Source organism: Xiphophorus couchianus, chromosome 16, assembly GCF_001444195.1.
Source record: "Xiphophorus couchianus chromosome 16, X_couchianus-1.0, whole genome shotgun sequence".
Taxonomy (NCBI): Eukaryota; Metazoa; Chordata; class Actinopteri; order Cyprinodontiformes; family Poeciliidae; genus Xiphophorus; species Xiphophorus couchianus.
In genome coordinates this window covers 4,909,526-4,928,031 of record NC_040243.1, presented here as the reverse complement: position 1 = coordinate 4,928,031, position 18,506 = coordinate 4,909,526, and the positions used below count along the sequence as shown (strand labels likewise).

Genomic DNA, 18,506 nt, shown 5'->3' with positions numbered 1-18,506 from the left:
TTCACTTTGTGTACATATTTTGTCATGTTCAGTTATGTAAGAAAAAAATCACATCGGAGGTGGACCGCATGCCTTTTATATTATTATAAAGGCATGTCTTATACACTTTTATATTTGAAATAAACAAATAAAAACCATCAATTTCAAAATTGGAAAACCAAAACTTAATTTAATTAATTAGGAATTAAATTAAATACATTCCTAATTAGACCTTCCAGTGTGACAGAATATGAAATCTATCACATTAAAGCTCAGTTTATTGAAGTTTGAGGTTGTAAAGAGATTAGAAACATTCACTGTGTAAAACTACAATGATTACAAACTATAGTAAACTTTTTAGCTTCAGTTCTTCCACCTGTGATTTCAGATGTAAAAGAAAAAACATTTACATGATCTTGGCATGAAAGAGTAGAAAACTCAAGGGAATATCAAGATCGATGCTTCAAATAGTTTCATTCCTCAGCATTTTAAATGTCCTTCCCATAAAATATAAATGTCTTCTCTCCACTTGTAACCAGAGGGAAGGTGGCAGTGATGCACCAACTCCTCTTTGATTTTGGCGCCCCTTACTGTAAACACACAACAGTGTGTAAATTAGTAAAATTTACTAATGAAAGTAATTTTACTAATAACCTTTATTAGATGATCAATATAAATATGCACACCAACATCTTGCTCTGGTTTCAGAATATTTTTTTTTCAGAATGAACGCACTTCAAGATGGTAGCATTGTGGATGTTTAACAGGTAAAACCACAAACAGATTCAATCATAACATTTAAAGGTGTGTCCGACACGGAAGTTTCAAAATAAAAGATTATCAGTAGCCGTCGTCAAGTGGTCTGTTTATGCAAAACAAAACCTGTTGCACAGGAACGAACTGCACTACCAGAACATTGGAAGTCGAGGGATTAAGACAGGAAGCCACCCAAAGGAGCATCACGAGCAACTAACATGTCGAGGTGGGAGTGCTGAGAAAAACTGGTGTGGGTGTAGAGAAGAAGAGATGACAACTACTGTATATAACAAAGTTTTGCTTTATTAAAATTCTGTAGTTTCAACTGAAGTGGAAAATGAGAAATCTTATTACAGCAACAAATGATGGTTCTCAGATAAGCAGCTGTTCAGTATGTAAGGGGTTTAAATTAAATAATGTGTTTTAGAACAGATGAAAAATGAACTTGGTTCATGCTCACTTTAAAAACTTAAAGCCACAGAACCACAATTTATACCCAAAAGCAAAGACTAGCTCTGAGGAAATGACAAAATTTAAATTGCTCAATGGAGTTGAGCAAAGACATCAGTAGTTTCTCTTCCTATTTATTCATTTCACCCATCAAAATCTTTTGAGTTTGATATAGATTCCAACCTGCATGCAAAAAAATAAAAATATTCAGACATTGGGGCATTTAAAATGCCAGCCATAAAGGCAGAAGTGTGTGCGCTCCCTTAATCCCATCCTTGGCAACTTCTCCTTATCTCTGTTCCTATGAATGAAACTCCAGGAAGGCATTCGTCATACCATAACCTTTATGATTTTAAGCTACAGCAATCATTAACAGCCTGAAGAATCTAATAGGAGAAGAGAGAGGAGCCAGCTGACGCAGCGTGTGGTCAGACTGCTTCATCCTGGATGGATGGAGCTGGGCAGGGAGGCGCCCTCCATCATGCTGCTGATGTTACAGCAGATCAGAGGGAGAGCTACAAGATGACGCACGGAGGACGACTTTTGGTGATCTTCTGCACAGGTTTCCCATCATTAGCAGCCTGGACTGCATTGATAATCTACGGCAGGGGAAAAATAAATATATAGCATAAACCAGGCTGTTCTGGTTTCAGAGTTGACTGAATGTGTGCAGGATACTCACGTCATCCTCATATGGGAAGCCACCTGTCTCAAGCTTGGAAAAGATGAGCTGCCCGTTTATTACTATTTCAAAGCTGCCTGTAATTTCATAAGAAAAAAGGAACTTTAAAGAGAAGCCTTGGTTTAAAAGGCAGCCAGGAAATATCAAGGAAATATCAAGATAAATGCTTCAAATAGTTTCATTAGTCAGCATGATTTGATTTACCCGTCCTTCCCACAAAGCCTGACACATCCGCATCGGGAAACTCGCTCTTAGCGACGCTGGCGAGCTCCCGATAGCGGGGTTCGTAACCTCATCCGCCGCTACAGGGAACAAAGAAAACATGGAGATTAAACTAAAAACAAACAGAAGCGGAGCAGAAACTTGTAGCTGTAGACTGGCAATGCTAACGGAAATAAACACCACAGCTCCGCATTGAATTAGACTCAAAGGAATAATGTAAGATACAAATGCTGAATAATAAATTTGGAGATATGGGAAAAGGCACCAAAAATGAAAATTACCAGTATTCGACTTTAACTTCCACCCCCATTTTCGACGTTTCTCAGGCTGTATGCGTCCGCTACTCGCTGCTACTAGCTTCTACTAAGGGCGTTTGTATGACGTTGCTAGCGAGAGGGGCGGGGCTTATTTTACGTAATGGATTTACGTATGCGTATCATACCCGGAAGAATCGTTATATTTACAGAACAACGTATTTATTTACGTCAATGTCAGTTATACATATTTCGACAAATAATATACACAGTCTAAAGAAAACGATAATTTTAATTGTTCTTCACTATGTTACTAAAAAGTTTTTTTTTCTGAATAACTTGTGCTTTATCCTTTATGCAAAACCACTGTTTGTATAGTTAGAAAACGTTGCACTGGCTTTTGAAAAAAGAAAAGACAACTTTTAATTTTGATAAATGTTATTATATGAAATTGCCAGTTTTTGTTTCTATTTTTAGGGTTTAAAAATAAAGAAAAACATTAAAGTCTTGCAAAAAAAATATAGTTCTCAACCTAAGAACAAAAAAATAGATCTAAAAAAAATAATGCTGGTATTGAGTCAATCTGTTGTGGAAATTCATTGCAACTATTTCATGATAAAGCTGAGTCTCTGCTGAAGCACAGCTTTGTTTTTCTATTTGCCAGGTAAGGTGTGTCCTGCACAGCAGATGTTATGCAAAACATAACCTGTTGCACGGGAACAGCCTGTTCAACCAGAACATTAGAAGTCAATTAAGACAGGAGCCACCCAAAGGAGTGGCTCGAGCAACTAACATATCGAGGTGGGAATGCTAATAAAAACTGGTGTGGGTGCAGACAAAACATTGCATTAAAGAAGAGATGACAACTACTGTCTTTAACAAGGATTTGCTTTAATAAGAATCTGCGGTTTGAAGTGGAAAATGAGAAAAGAAATCCCATTACAGTAATAATGAAGGTTCTCAGGTACGCAGCTGAATATGTCTCCATTATTTGTGAATAATAGATGTTTTGGAACAAATGAAAGACAATTTTGCTTAAAGCTATTCAAGCCACAGAACCACAATTTATACCCAAAAGCGAAGACTAGCTCTGAGGAAATGACAAAATTTAAATTGCTCAATGGAGTTGAGCAAAGACATCAGTAGTTTCTCTTCCTATTTATTCATTTCACCCATCAAAATCTTTTGAGTTTGATATAGATTCCAACCTGCATGCAAAAAAATAAAAATATTCAGACATTGGGGCATTTAAAATGCCAGCCATAAAGGCAGAAGTGTGTGCGCTCCCTTAATCCCATCCTTGGCAACTTCTCCTTATCTCTGTTCCTATGAATGAAACTCCAGGAAGGCATTCGTCATACCATAACCTTTATGATTTTAAGCTACAGCAATCATTAACAGCCTGAAGAATCTAATAGGAGAAGAGAGAGGAGCCAGCTGACGCAGCGTGTGGTCAGACTGCTTCATCCTGGATGGATGGAGCTGGGCAGGGAGGCGCCCTCCATCATGCTGCTGATGTTACAGCAGATCAGAGGGAGAGCTACAAGATGACGCACGGAGGACGACTTTTGGTGATCTTCTGCACAGGTTTCCCATCATTAGCAGCCTGGACTGCATTGATAATCTACGGCAGGGGAAAAATAAATATATAGCATAAACCAGGCTGTTCTGGTTTCAGAGTTGACTGAATGTGTGCAGGATACTCACGTCATCCTCATATGGGAAGCCACCTGTCTCAAGCTTGGAAAAGATGAGCTGCCCGTTTATTACTATTTCAAAGCTGCCTGTAATTTCATAAGAAAAAAGGAACTTTAAAGAGAAGCCTTGGTTTAAAAGGCAGCCAGGAAATATCAAGGAAATATCAAGATAAATGCTTCAAATAGTTTCATTAGTCAGCATGATTTGATTTACCCGTCCTTCCCACAAAGCCTGACACATCCGCATCGGGAAACTCGCTCTTAGCGACGCTGGCGAGCTCCCGATAGCGGGGTTCGTAACCTCATCCGCCGCTACAGGGAACAAAGAAAACATGGAGATTAAACTAAAAACAAACAGAAGCGGAGCAGAAACTTGTAGCTGTAGACTGGCAATGCTAACGGAAATAAACACCACTGCTCCGCATTGAATTAGACTCAAAGGAATAATGTAAGATACAAATGCTGAATAATAAATTTGGAGATATGGGAAAAGGCACCAAAAATGAAAATTACCAGTATTCGACTTTAACTTCCACCCCCATTTTCGACGTTTCTCAGGCTGTATGCGTCCGCTACTCGCTGCTACTAGATTCTACTAAGGGCGTTTGTATGACGTTGCTAGCGAGAGGGGCGGGGCTTATTTTACGTAATGGATTTACGTATGCGTATCATACCCGGAAGAATCGTTATATTTACAGAACAACGTATTTATTTACGTCAATGTCAGTTATACATATTTCGACAAATAATATACACAGTCTAAAGAAAACGATAATTTTAATTGTTCTTCACTATGTTACTAAAAAGTTTTTTTTTCTGAATAACTTGTGCTTTATCCTTTATGCAAAACCACTGTTTGTATAGTTAGAAAACGTTGCACTGGCTTTTGAAAAAAGAAAAGACAACTTTTAATTTTGATAAATGTTATTATATGAAATTGCCAGTTTTTGTTTCTATTTTTAGGGTTTAAAAATAAAGAAAAACATTAAAGTCTTGCAAAAAAAATATAGTTCTCAACCTAAGAACAAAAAAATAGATCTAAAAAAAATAATGCTGGTATTGAGTCAATCTGTTGTGGAAATTCATTGCAACTATTTCATGATAAAGCTGAGTCTCTGCTGAAGCACAGCTTTGTTTTTCTATTTGCCAGGTAAGGTGTGTCCTGCACAGCAGATGTTATGCAAAACATAACCTGTTGCACGGGAACAGCCTGTTCAACCAGAACATTAGAAGTCAATTAAGACAGGAGCCACCCAAAGGAGTGGCTCGAGCAACTAACATATCGAGGTGGGAATGCTAATAAAAACTGGTGTGGGTGCAGACAAAACATTGCATTAAAGAAGAGATGACAACTACTGTCTTTAACAAGGATTTGCTTTAATAAGAATCTGCGGTTTGAAGTGGAAAATGAGAAAAGAAATCCCATTACAGTAATAATGAAGGTTCTCAGGTACGCAGCTGAATATGTCTCCATTATTTGTGAATAATAGATGTTTTGGAACAAATGAAAGACAATTTTGCTTAAAGCTATTCAAGCCACAGAACCACAATTTATACCCAAAAGCGAAGACTAGCTCTGAGGAAACGACAAAATTTAAATTGCTCAACAGAGTTGTGCAAATTCATCAGTAGTTTCTCTTCCTATTTATTCATTTCACCCATCAAGATCTTTTGAGTTTGATATAAATTCCAACCTGCATGCGAAAAAAGGAAACAAAGAGGAAAAAAAAGATCCAGACACCAAAGGCAGAGAAAATGCCAGTTATCAAGGCCAAAGGTAAAGAAGTGCGCTCCCTTATTCCCATCTGTAACAACTTCTCCTCGTCTCTGTTCCTATGAATGAAACTCCAGGAAGGCATTCGTCATACTATAACCTTTAGGATTTTAAGTTACAGCAATCATTAACAGCCTGAAGAATCTAATAGGAGAAGAGAGAGGAGCCAGCTGACACAGGGTGTGGTCAGACTGCTTCATCCTGGATGGATGGAGCTGGGCAGGGAGGCGCCCTCCATCATGCTGCTGATGTTACAGCAGATCAGCGCTTTTTGGTGATCTTCTGCACAGGTTTCCCATCATAGGCAGCCTGAACTGCAGCCAAAACCTACAATAGGAGGTAAAATAAATACATAGCACAAACCAGGCTGTTCTGGATTCAGAGTAAACTGAATGTGTGCAGGATACTCACGTCCTCCTCGCTTGGGAAGCCACCTGTCTCAAGCTTGGAAAAAACCAGCTGTCCGTTTATTTCAACTTCGTAGCTGGCTGTAATTTCAGAAGAAAAAGAGGAAGCACTTTGAAGAACCTTGGATTGAAAAGGAGCAAGGAAACTGCGAGATGAATGCTTCAAATAGTTTGACTCGTCAGCATGACTTGTGATTTACCTCTCCTCCCCACAAAGCCCGTCACCTCCGCATCACGAAACTTGCCCTGAATGGAGCGGGCGAGCGCCGCATAGCGAGGTCTGTAACCTCATCCACCGCTGCAGGGAACAAACAAAACACGGATCTTAAGATAAACGCGAACAGAAGCGCAGCAGAAACTTGCAGCTTTGGACTAACAGTGCTAACAGCTGGTAAACGACACCACATCTCCGCCAACAACAACAAAAAAAAGAGACCCAAAGCGATAACATAGGATGCAAATGTTCAATAATAACACAGGAGATATTTTAAAAAAGCAGCAAAAACAGACAATTACCAGTATTCGACTTTAATTTCCACCCCCATTTTTGACGTTTCTTAAGCTGTGTGCGTCCTCCACTCTGCACTACTATCCTTTGCAAGACAGCGCTTGTATAAAGCTGAGTTAGTGAGAGGGGCGGACGTCCTATTACGCAATAGAACTACGTATGCGTAAGATACACGGAAGAGTCATTTTAGTTACGGAACTGTGTGTTTACTTGTTTGACTTAATGTCAATTATTGATCATTCTACAAATCTGAAACAAACAAAACAATGATTTGTTTATCTTCTATTCACAAAAAGTATATATTTTTTCCGAATAACTCTTGTTTTACTTTTTAAGCTGCTGTTGGGATAATTAGAAAAAGTTGCGAGGTCGTTAAAAACAAGAGACAACTAATAATTTTGATTACATTTAAGTATGTTTTAAAATAGAGTTAACATAAAACTTGGCGAAAAGAAAAGAGTTTCTGAAAATAGATCTTAAAAATTTTTGCTGGTACAAATTTCTGTTTAGAAATTCAACGCAACTATTTAACAAAAAAGCTGAATCCCCGCTAAAACACATTTGTTTTATACCTGTATTTATAAACATTATAGTTTGCTGAACTGTTATTAAGAGCGATGCATAAAGACCAAAGAACCACTGGTGCATGGTGTATTTTATTACTTTGTATTTTTGTGTTTTTATCATGTGAAGCACTTTGAATTACCTTGTTCCTCAAATGTGTTATAGCTACAAATAAACTTGATTGATTGATTGATTATGGCTCTGGAGCTTCAGATTGCAGACCTGAAGACTTGTACTAAACCTTTACAACAATGTCGTGTAACAACCAGTTCCCAGCGTATTCAATTTTATGGGACAAAACAAAATAAAGTTCTGAAGTGTATGATGGATGAAGTGGAGGAGATCAATACTTTGTAGATCCGCCTTTTATTATAATCCCTTTTGCAAATTCTTTGGGGTTTCTGTGTTTCTATGAGGTCCACACATTGGGATACGGAAGGTTTTGCCTATTCCTTTTTGCAAAATGACTAAAGCTTATCAGTCTGGGTGAAAAGTATGTGTGAACATTGATTTTCAAGACATGCAACAGATTCTCAAATGGATTAGGTCTACTGGTGCTTAGCTCATGATATCGATCTAAGCCATCCTGTTGTTGGTGTGAATAGGGTCATTGTGCTTCTAGATTGTACGTCTGCTGTATACAGTATGATATTATCTCAAGCTGTTAACAAGTTCAAAATGTGACGCAAAAAGTTTGTCCTAGTGTGTTGTGGTCGCTCTCATATCAAGTTAGTGAGTATTCTGCATTGTTTTGCATGGCTGCAGAGAGGGACAGTGCAGCCAAGGAAATTTTGTCCTATTGCAAACATAAACAGTGTTTATCTGAGCAATAAATATAAACTGGTTTCCATGAAAAGGCCCATATCATCCCAGTTCCAGTCCTTTCTGGGGCACTGACACATTATCCAAGTTGACACCGGAGCTTTGACCTCCAGAGAAGCATTTATGAGAATCTGTAAGTTACAAACTAAACAATGAGGCAAACTATTCTGGACTTCTTCATATCACATAACAAAAGAAGGGATTTTGTTTTTGTTTTATTTATTTAACCTCAGAGTGTCCAAATTTCTGGTATTTCTATCTCGATTTGATACAATTGAGCCTCCCTCCCCGTATTCGTATTTTACAGCCTCTGCAACCTTTTGTTAACAAGTCGTAACATGTTTTTCCGAGCGGTAAGGCGCCTGCGCCGGTTTTACGGTTTTACCTGGGGCAACAACGGAGACACGTTGCTGTGCAGACCTGCACAGCTGCGTGTGATTATCATGGCAGCAAAAAAACAAAAAAAAAAAATCTTTGCACTCTTTTTTTCTCCAAACAAGCCGAATAAGATGAGTAATGCTGATGGATGCAGATAATGTCAGCTAAATGAATACATGCTAACACGTCACGCTAAACTTAAGATTAAGGAAAGTTGTTATCTGTGTTCAGAGGTCGGTTGCATTTACTTGAGCAACTTTTTGAAAAAATAAAACAAAAACAAAAAATGTTTTTTTGTTCTTCGGATGAACATCCAGGTTATTCCGGTTTAAACGGGTTTTTCTTTTAGTGCAGTTTTATTGTTGCTGCTGTCACTGCCCCCTTCTGGTCAAGAGTGGTATTGGTGTGCTAATTCACTAAGCTAAATTATTTCGATCAGTTAATATGTGACAAAATCATGTTATCATCACTAGAATTAATTAATTAAACATCACAAACACATTTTTATGTGTTAACTTTAAATTAAATATTAACACAATGTGAGCAGTTTCACTTCTGTGAGGGTAGGAGTAGTTTTACTACCCTGTACTTCTGAATTTTACTGGAGTAATATTTGAAACTATTGACACTTTTACTTGAGTAGATTAATTTTGCACCTGAAGAAATAGACTCCAGAGATTTCTGCAACAGATGAGCTAATGTTTATAATACCTCAGCTTTTTCTACATTTCACTGTTTTATAAGTTAATAAAAATGTTTATTTTATTTGACTACTGTTTTTGTCTTACAGCTGACAAAACATTTGGAATTTTACAAACTATTTGTGCTTACATCCAGTAGTATATAAAAGTGTTTCCTTCAGCTCTATGACACAAACAAGACGCTGATTTGTTTTTTTCTTTTTTAGTAGGAACGATGTGGATGTTTAAACATGTGATGGTCAGAACTGCACGTCACAAGGAGCCCTACTGTCATGGCGATAATCCAAAGGCAATTTGATTGCAACAGTGAAGCACAAAGCATCAGAAATAAGAAAATAACAGTCACATGTATCAGTGTGTGTCACTACTCCTCTTTGGTTAGTGTAGTAGTTTATTGCAAGTGCTAATATTTAATCAAAAATATTGAAAGCCATCTTCTCTCTTGATCTTGAAAGTTAGCTTTGCATGTAATAGGGAAATCTTTGCCTCTATTATTTAATTTGAACAAATTGAATGAAAAACCCATCAAATCCAGTTCCTTGTTTTTATGTACAGCAGACTGACAGCCATGTCATCTTGTGGAGGAAAGGATGTGCTCACCGGCTTTTTTGGAGTCAGAAAGACTTGATGTTAATATAATATAGCTTTTCTTTACTGAGCTGTTATGTTAGATAGTAAAAATAACTCCATACGTCAGATTAAATTCTCAGTGGTTTCTTAATCAAAGGCTAGTAAAAAAAAAAAAAAATGTAGAAAAACTGAAGTTGATAATTCCAAAGATATATCCTCCTTTATTATCACATTTAACATGTAGAAATAAGTTTGGTAATCTCCACTAGCTGAATAAAACAGAAAGCTTCAGTGTGATTTAATCTTAGACTGGGATTAAATAAAGATTGTGTCTTTCTAAGTAAATATCTGGTTTCAACTGAACTCATCAGTTCTTGGCAACATTCACACTCAGATAACAAGTAAACAACTAGATCTGTTCTTATACTTTTATTTACTTGCATCCTGTGGTTTGGACAAATCCAACGTCTTCTGCTTGAGTACAAGCTACGCTGGTCGATCATTTCACTTATAACAGGAAAAATATCTTCTGATAAGTGAAAACATCTGCAAATAGAACTTTTATCAATATTAAGAAATTGCTGATTTAAAATAAGCCTTTATATCTTGCTTAAAAGTTACTTGTGAGTTAGTTCGTTCTTATTTCGAGTCTACTAGTATATTTGCACTAGAAACTAGACAAAAATATTTGGTACGATTTTGTGTTTTTGCGGTGCTGAGTCCAACGAGAATGGACTTAAATAGCACTTAAAAGCAACAAAAAAGTATTTTACTGTCCTGCAATATTTTAATAAAAACACATTTCTCACTTCTCACCCTCTTTAAGGTACGTATTTCTCTTCAGCCTTGTCTGCCTACAGGGAGGTGCAGCTGATTACTCATTACAGATGACCTTTGGACTCATAAAATCTAAGAAAAACCCAACCTTTTGTTGTCACTCCTTCAGTAGCAGACTTTGCTTTCCAGATGCAGAACCTGGAAATACAAATGCAACATAAAAATGTGTGACTGTTTTTAAATTGAACAAGTCTGAGATGGCAAAAAGCAAGCTTCCAATATGTAAGTTTATTTACTTTCTATTTGTTCTCAGTTTTCTGAGAGCTTTCTGATGATTGATTTTGTTGTTTTGCTTTGCCAGGGGATTCCCTCGGAGCGTCACAGTTACAGATTGTCCTTCTTGGAGGAAGGAACTGTGGGAAGAACTTCCTGGGGAACCTGATTCTTGGGAAAGAGGAGTTTGTAACCAAGGAGAGGACTTCTTCTTCTCGGAGGCTGGGAGTGGTGTCCGGGCTCTGGCTCACGGTGGTGGACACTCCCGGCTGGTGGTGCGACTCCAGCGCTCAGGACACTTCCAACCTTGTGAAGAGGGAGATCATAACCAGCGTCTCCTTGTGCTCACCGGGCCCTCACGCGTTTCTGATCACAGTGAAGGCGAGCTCAGTCTTCTCAGAGAGGCGTCGGAGAGCCGTGGAGGAGCATGTGACCTTGCTGGGCGAAGGGGCGTGGGGTCACTGCATCGTCATCTTCACCTTCGCTTACAGGTTTCAGCACACACACGCAGAAGAGTGTGTGGAAAGAGGCGGCGAGGCCCTGCGCTGGCTGGCCGAGAAGTGCGGCCAGAGGTGTCACAGCGTCGTCCTGAACGACGACGCTGACATAGCAGAGCTGCTGGTGAAGGTACAGAAACTCGCTGCAGAAAATGGAGGCAGAGTGTTTGAGATGCAGGGAAATGTTTTGCAGAAAACTGCGGAGGAGAAGAGAGGAGCAGCTGAGAGGGCTCAGCTGAGGTTTTTAAGAATGAAACGTCAACGATCTCTCCTGAGGGGTGAGTCCCACAAAGCTTAAAAAATCGTTGAAATTCAGCTCCACTTTTTATTTCTTATAACGTCATGCAGCTCACTGTAAAACATTTGAGCTGCATTTAGTTGTTTCTACTATCTTCTACTCTTTGAGTCAAATAAATTTAGCGAGTTTTAGATTTTGTGCCAGTTTGTGAAAGATAAGCTTACAGAAGTGAGTTGTGTTAACTTTTTATTAGAGTTGAATAAACTAGAGTTTTTAGGTTAGCACTTAAAAAAAACTGAAAGAAGAAAAAGAGAGGAGTGGGAACTATTTCCCAGAATGCTTAGCGACATGTTTTTGTATCCTGAGGAGGAAGTGCATTACATTGATCTGACTCTTGTGTTTTATTAAGTTTTTTATTAAATAATGCATTTAATAATACATTTATTAGATTTAATACATTCATTTATTATTAAATACATTTATAATTTCATTTATTTAATAATAAATGTATTAAATTAATAATATTATATTAATACTAATTGAATATTATTACTCTATTAGTATTATTCTTTACTCAATTATTGTGAGTAAAAATAACAGAGAAATCTGGCTCTTTAACTGGGTGAAGGCAGTTTTTTTTCTTGTATATTGTGAAATAGTTATTTGGTTTTAACTGCAGCATTAAGTTAAAACTCACAATTCCAAATTAAATAACTTGAAAAACAATGTTTAGACAAGTTTTCTCTTGACAACTTTAATTCCCGAGTTAAAACTAAAACAGTTTTCTTGTCGACTTAATTGCATTGTCAAGGTGGACTTTCATTGTCAAGTTAAACCAATTTGAAATGTTTTACAGTGTGCAGTCACACCTGTATTTTTTCCTGCTTTATATGTGAGAAAATTTTGTTCTGTCTCAGTTCATCCTCTGCAGCTCCAAAATAAACACAGCAGCGTTTTTTACTTCTTTTCTGCTGGATATGAATCTGATTCTTTTCTTTCTGTTTTGCATTCAGACGTTTCCTGAGCTTATCGTCACTGCAGCAGCACATGAAACCTATTTAAAGATGGAAAACAAAACTTCCTCATGCATGAACAGCAAAAAAGCAGCTTTTAGCCTCAAACCTGTGGGAAACAGAGAAATGTGGTTATTATGTAAATGTTTTATCTGAGAAATCTGGGAGTGCAGAAGAGGACATGTTGTAAATATGCTGAACCAAACCCCACACCACAACTCGATTACTGCAAACCCCAAGTTCTTCAGAAGTTTTCTTTTTATATGCTCAGAAGAATATACAAGTTGATTTGTAGCCTGCAGCTTAAGACCCAAGATTAGAAAGTCGATAGGAGCCAAGATTGGTTACATTTGCCTGATAAATTACTTTCAGAGACAAATCCATAAGTGTCCTCTTATCTTTTTTACATGACATCTATATTGTGAAGATCTTTCAAGTTTAACAGTGTTTATTCTGTACGCTTTATCACTGTGCAATCTTTAAGAAAACACTCAGACATGGTTGTCTTAATGTTACACTGTGACTGTGGGAAGAGCTTTACTGGTGTCATCAAGAAGTTTGAAGGTTATAGTTTATGTTTTAAAACCTAATGGACCCAAAGCTACGTCCAGAATAGTGAACCACATCATCCAAGGTGTGGAAAAATATATATTAACATTTTGTAAAACAGAAGGTTGTGTGTGTGTGTGTTTTAAGTAGTTTCACTCAGAAATGTGTTTACTGCCCTACTGGCTGTCGGTGGTAACGCACCTTAGGCCTATTTTTTATTACCACCAATTATGGCTCTATCTGGTATTTACAACCTAAAGCTGTCAATACATTTGAAATTATAAGTTTATATAATTAAAAACACACCGAATACTCAAATACTAAGTTTACACAATTGAAATTGAAACTTAAATGTCCTCTATTGAACATTTATTGACTGTAGTTTAACTTTGCAGAGTGTCATATGACAGTTTTTGCTCTGACACATTCAGCAAAATATTCAAAATAGACAACCTAAAGATATAGCCTAAAACTCAACAGTGCAGCTTTTACGTATCAACTTCGATTTTTTGATTTTTCAACATCCTAAATACATGTATTAGTCAATTTGCATTTTGAAATCACTAAGGATATGCTATAATTACAAATGTAAGAGCACCATTTATAGTCAAGTTGCTTTGAAAAAAGCAAATATTTTAAAATGACTAACTATTCCTGTAAACCTGACTTAAAGGGAACCTATAAAGTAAAACTTTGTTTATGTTTTTGTACTTCCATCTGGGTCTCAACTGCTTATAAAAACAGAGTGTTAACAATAAAACACAACACCAGTTTTTGGCAGTAAGTTAATATTTTTTGGTGTCTGAAAAACGAGCTGTTTCAAAATCCTCCCAATTGTTGAGTCACAATCCACAAACACTGCCCCGTTACCTAGTAACCCCAGCTGAGCTCCGCCCATCACCTAGCAACCCAGCCTGTTTGGTCAGCTGGTTTTACTGCTTGTATGCACCGCATATTGGCTGCTGGAAAAGACAAGTGATTTGTTGACGTACAATCCAGAAACAACTTTCTTGTTGGTTGTGTAGGAAGCTCTACTTTTGCTTTTCAAAGATGTATGGTTTTAATTGCACATCCGTTTGCAGCCATTTTCACATGCGAGTGCGAATTTTGAGTGGCCAGAAGCAGCTTATGTGGATTTAAAGTGACAGAGACCCCAAAACAGGAGCTCGAAACAGACAGAACCTGAGAATGTTTTGCAGAGCCCATAGACTTATCCCGACCTTTAAAGCAAAGAAGTCTAAAGTCATCCCTCTGCTCTCTTTGTGCTTGTAGAGAAGTTAAGGCCAGTCACTACCATCCGCCTTGTGCTGCTCGGAGCGAAGGGTTCAGGAAAGACTTCAGCTCTGAACACCATCCTGGGGAGAGAAAACAGCAGAAGACTCGGCAGAACTGCTCAGTGTTCGGTTGGAGACGCTGTGGTGTTTGGCAGACAGGTGACCGCCGTGGACACACCGGGCTGGTGGATGAACTACTTCTGCAACGAGACTGCCCTCTTCGACCGGAGGGAGATGGTGCTCAGCTTGTCTCTCTGTCCTCCGGGGCCTCACGTCTTTCTGCTGGCGATCCGACTGGACCGAGCCTTCACGGAGACCTACAGGAGAGCGGCGCAAGAACACCTGGAGCTCATCAGCGAGTGGATCTGGGCTCGCACCATCCTGCTGTTCACCTTCGGGGACTGGCTGGGCGACACCACCACCGAGAAGTTAATCGAGAGCGAGGGAGAGCCTCTGCGGTGGCTGGTTGAGAAATGCTCCAACCGGTACCACGTTCTGAACAATAAAACCAAAGGAGATGGATTCCAAGTCAGAGAACTGATCAGGAAGATTGAGGAAGTGATGACGTGCGGCTGCGACGGAAGCTGGCATTACGAAATAGAGAGGAGAGAGTTGGAAGAAATGAAGAGGTGGATGAAAGAAGAGGGAGAGAGAGCCACCGACCGGCTGAGGAGGAAGGAGAAACAAAGACTGGAGGCAAAGTCTGAGCTGGGTGAGTTATAGAAGAGAGGATTAAAATACAAATAATTCAGACGTTTTTACTTTAAACTCAAAATTCTGACTTTAATCACATAATTATGACTTTTTTTCTGATTTCAGATTTTTTTTCACCCCCTGACAGTTATGACAATAATCCCAGAATTCTGACTGGAACAAACTTCCAGAAAACTGAAAAACAGCCAAAGCACAGAGTATCATTAAATCAAGACTGAAAGAGTTGCCTTTGAAATTTTTTTTTAAAAGTCAGAATTTTGAGATTAAAGTCAGAATTTTGAAATCAAAGTCAAAATTTTGAGATTAAAATCAGAATTCTGAGAAAAAAGTCACAATTCTGATATTAAAATCAGAATTCTAAGAAAAAGCCAAAATTCTGATATTAAAATTAGAATTTTGACATTAAAGTCAGAATTCTGAAAAGAAGGCAGAATTTTGAGATTAAAATCAGAAATTTGAGGGAAAAAAAGTCAAGATTTTGAGATTTAAGTCAGAATTCTGATTTTAAAAAGTCAGATTTTACATCTGGTATATATTTAGTGCTTTATTGTTGAAATGTTTTGATTTAATACAAAACTTTACATTGACAGAGAATCCTGCCCCTCTGCCAGAGCTGAGGATGATTCTAGTTGGTGGCAGGAAAGGAGGAAAGAGCTCATGTGGAAACACAATCCTCAACAGACACGACTTTCCCACAAACACCCAGACTGTCTCCTGCTGTGAAAACCAGTGCAGAATCGAAGGAAAGACCGTCTCTGTGCTGGACACTCCAGGATGTTTCCCCGTAACCTCAGAGGTGCTGAGGACTCCTTCGGCCGTCCTGTTGGTCGTCAACGTGAGCTCCTCGTTCACGGCTCTCCACCGGGAAGCCATTGAGGAGCAGCTGGATGCTGGGGGAAGCCAGCTCTGGAGCAGAACCGTGGTGCTGTTCAGCCACGGCGACTGGCTGGGAGACACGAGCGTGGAGCAACGCATCGAGAGCGAAGGAGAGCCGCTGAGGAGGCTGGTGGAGCGCTGCGGGAACAGGTACCACGTCCTGGACAATAAGAACCAGGGAGACGCAGCGCAGGTCACCGAACTCATCCAGCTGGTGGAGGAGATGCTGGCCGCAGAGAGGCGGGCCGACGTTTATAAAGACGACCGACTGTGGAGACGGGTCAGTTCTGCAGAGGAACAGCAGAATAACGTGATGCTGCACAGGAGGAATCTAACGAACCAGATGAGGAGAAGAAACCGACTGTCTCTTGACTGTGAGTAAAACTTTTGATTTTCTCCACACAGAAAAATATATTCAGTTATCTGGGTTTCCTCCTTAAATACCAGGGGGACAAAATCATGTAGGCATGACTGACTATAAAGATATTTTAGATATCTTGTCTGAAATAGACTCCTGATTTTTTAAAATTAAGAAGTAATGAGAGAAACATATATTTTAGCTATTAAAGATATGTGGAAATTAAAATAGTGTTTTTCTGATAGCTAAGTACAATCAACTGTGATTATTAAAGAAAATAAAACTTTAATCTGAATTGAATTGAGGATATCTGTAGAACAAATTATCCATTTAAGCTAAACTGTTTTTTAGATAAATTAAACTTGATTTTTACAAACACAATCTAATTTGTGGGAATCTTAAAATAAAGATTTTAATAGTAGAAAAATCTATTTTCAGATATTGTTGCTCCTTTCATACTAGGAAAATTTAACTTTTATAGATTTCAAGTTTTGAATCTTTTACCAAAAATATCCTATTGGCATGCTTTCTGAAGAATCTCTTTTTATAACATCTTGAGGAAATAACATTTATTAATATTCTGGAGATTCAGGGACAAAGACTATGCAGAATAACAGGCTGTTGATGTAACAGGTTCAGTGAATACATTTTGAAGTAACCTGAAAAAAAACAAAACAGTGGACAAATAAGTGGATAAAGTTTTCGATTAATTCAAATTAAATAATAATTTATTGATCCAAAGGGAAATTAAATGTTACTGTAATGTTTCTTGAACCATTCAGTGACACATTGATCTATGCAGATGATTTACACAGAAAGAAAACCTGAAGTATATTTAAACCAAATCAAGTTAAGAGAATAAAATGTAACAGGTGCTCCTTCTGTAAAGGAGAGAAAAGCAGATTCATTTCTCATGACAGAGCATGTTGAACTCCTGAAATCACATCATATTTTATGATTTTTATTTTCCAGCGGCTGAATCTGGATCTTCCTCGTCTCATCCAGAGGAGTTAAACCCAACGCAGGTTGTGGCTTTACCAGCAAGCAGAGCGAGAAGACAGTCTGGATTTGTGTTTTCAGAGCGCAGCAGCTTGGTGTTCCTGTCTGTGCTCAAGCGGAGCTGGTCAGCGATAGAGTTACCTCTCAGGTTCCCTTCTCCTCACAGCCTCACGCAGCAAACGATGCTTCTGGTTTCATGTCAGAGTCCGCCCAGCTTTCCCTCAGAGGAAAACCTCGTTAGCGTCCATTCTCTCTGCCATCCGGCTCTGAGAGAGCGCACTCTCCGCAGGACGTGTGAGTCCGGCGGCCCGCAGGCTCTGATCGACCGGTGGGGCCACAGCAGCCTGGAGGAGCTGGAGTCCTTCATTGACTCATACTTTGAGATGGTGTGGGAGCAAACCATGGGCTCGTTTCAGGCCTCTGAGTCCGAGCCTCCGGCCACCGTGGAGGACGCTGCCATCAGGGATGCTGGAGGAGAGGAGCTGCTGTTCTCCATCGACAGGAAGCTGACGAGGCTGGAGCTGCTGGAGGAGATCCGCAGGGATTTGGCAGAAGTGAAGAGGAACCTGGAGTGCAACACAAAACTCAGAGACCAAAGTGCAATGGAAAATTAATCACAAACTTATCATTAACTCCATGGAAATATATTACATCCTTAAACAACTCTGGAAAAAAAGACCACTTAAAATGATCAATTTCTCTGATTTTACTCTTTATAGGTGTACATATTAGTAAAATGAACATTGTTCTTTTATTCTATGAACTACTGACAATATGTATACAAAATTAAAAACGAAAATTTAGTATTTATTAGCAGAAAATGAGAAATGTTCGAAATAATAAAAAAAGATGCAGCACTTTAAAACCTCAAATAATGCAAAGAAAACAAGTTCATATTCATGTAGAAACAACAATATTAATGTTTTAACTCAGGAAGAGTTCAGAAATCAATATTTGGTGGAAAAACCAGTGCAGTGGGCTCTTCAGCAGTATATTTTTTAAAAGTGCGTGTTTTGTCCACAAGATGGCGCTGTTATCCAGCAGTACTTTTTGTTCAGGAAGCGGGTTGATGTGAGCCCAAAATCAGCGGTGGAGAAAGTATCAAATACTGTGCTTCAGTAAAAGTACAAATAAACAAACACATTAACATTTTTACTTGAGCAACGGTACTTGC

At 38.5% G+C, this 18,506-nt stretch overlaps 3 protein-coding genes and 1 pseudogene across 3 annotated transcripts; 1 reads left to right on the top strand and 3 right to left on the bottom strand.

Annotated features, from left to right (window-relative positions):
• Window positions 1-1,016: 1,016 nt before the first annotated feature.
• On the bottom strand, window positions 1,017-2,519 carry LOC114159946 (migration and invasion enhancer 1-like). The gene is made up of 4 exons (XM_028042228.1): window positions 2,371-2,519; window positions 2,072-2,169; window positions 1,868-1,944; window positions 1,017-1,784 (listed from the first exon to the last, which is right to left on the bottom strand). Exons 1-4 carry the CDS (start codon window positions 2,397-2,399, stop codon window positions 1,701-1,703), a joined length of 288 nt encoding a protein of 95 aa, XP_027898029.1. The 5' UTR covers window positions 2,400-2,519; the 3' UTR covers window positions 1,017-1,700.
• Window positions 2,520-3,213: 694 nt separating this feature from the next.
• Window positions 3,214-4,665, bottom strand: LOC114159945 (migration and invasion enhancer 1-like). The gene is made up of 4 exons (XM_028042227.1): window positions 4,554-4,665; window positions 4,255-4,352; window positions 4,051-4,127; window positions 3,214-3,967 (listed from the first exon to the last, which is right to left on the bottom strand). The coding sequence occupies exons 1-4, from the start codon at window positions 4,580-4,582 to the stop codon at window positions 3,884-3,886; spliced, it is 288 nt and encodes a 95-aa protein (XP_027898028.1). The 5' UTR covers window positions 4,583-4,665; the 3' UTR covers window positions 3,214-3,883.
• LOC114159948 (migration and invasion enhancer 1-like) lies at window positions 3,214-6,888 on the bottom strand (annotated as a pseudogene).
• Window positions 6,889-10,710: 3,822 nt separating this feature from the next.
• On the top strand, window positions 10,711-18,078 carry LOC114159513 (GTPase IMAP family member 8). Its single transcript, XM_028041474.1, has 5 exons — window positions 10,711-10,823; window positions 10,903-11,589; window positions 14,384-15,097; window positions 15,690-16,349; window positions 17,306-18,078. Exons 1-5 carry the CDS (start codon window positions 10,799-10,801, stop codon window positions 17,944-17,946), a joined length of 2,727 nt encoding a protein of 908 aa, XP_027897275.1. The 5' UTR covers window positions 10,711-10,798; the 3' UTR covers window positions 17,947-18,078.
• Window positions 18,079-18,506: the final 428 nt, after the last annotated feature.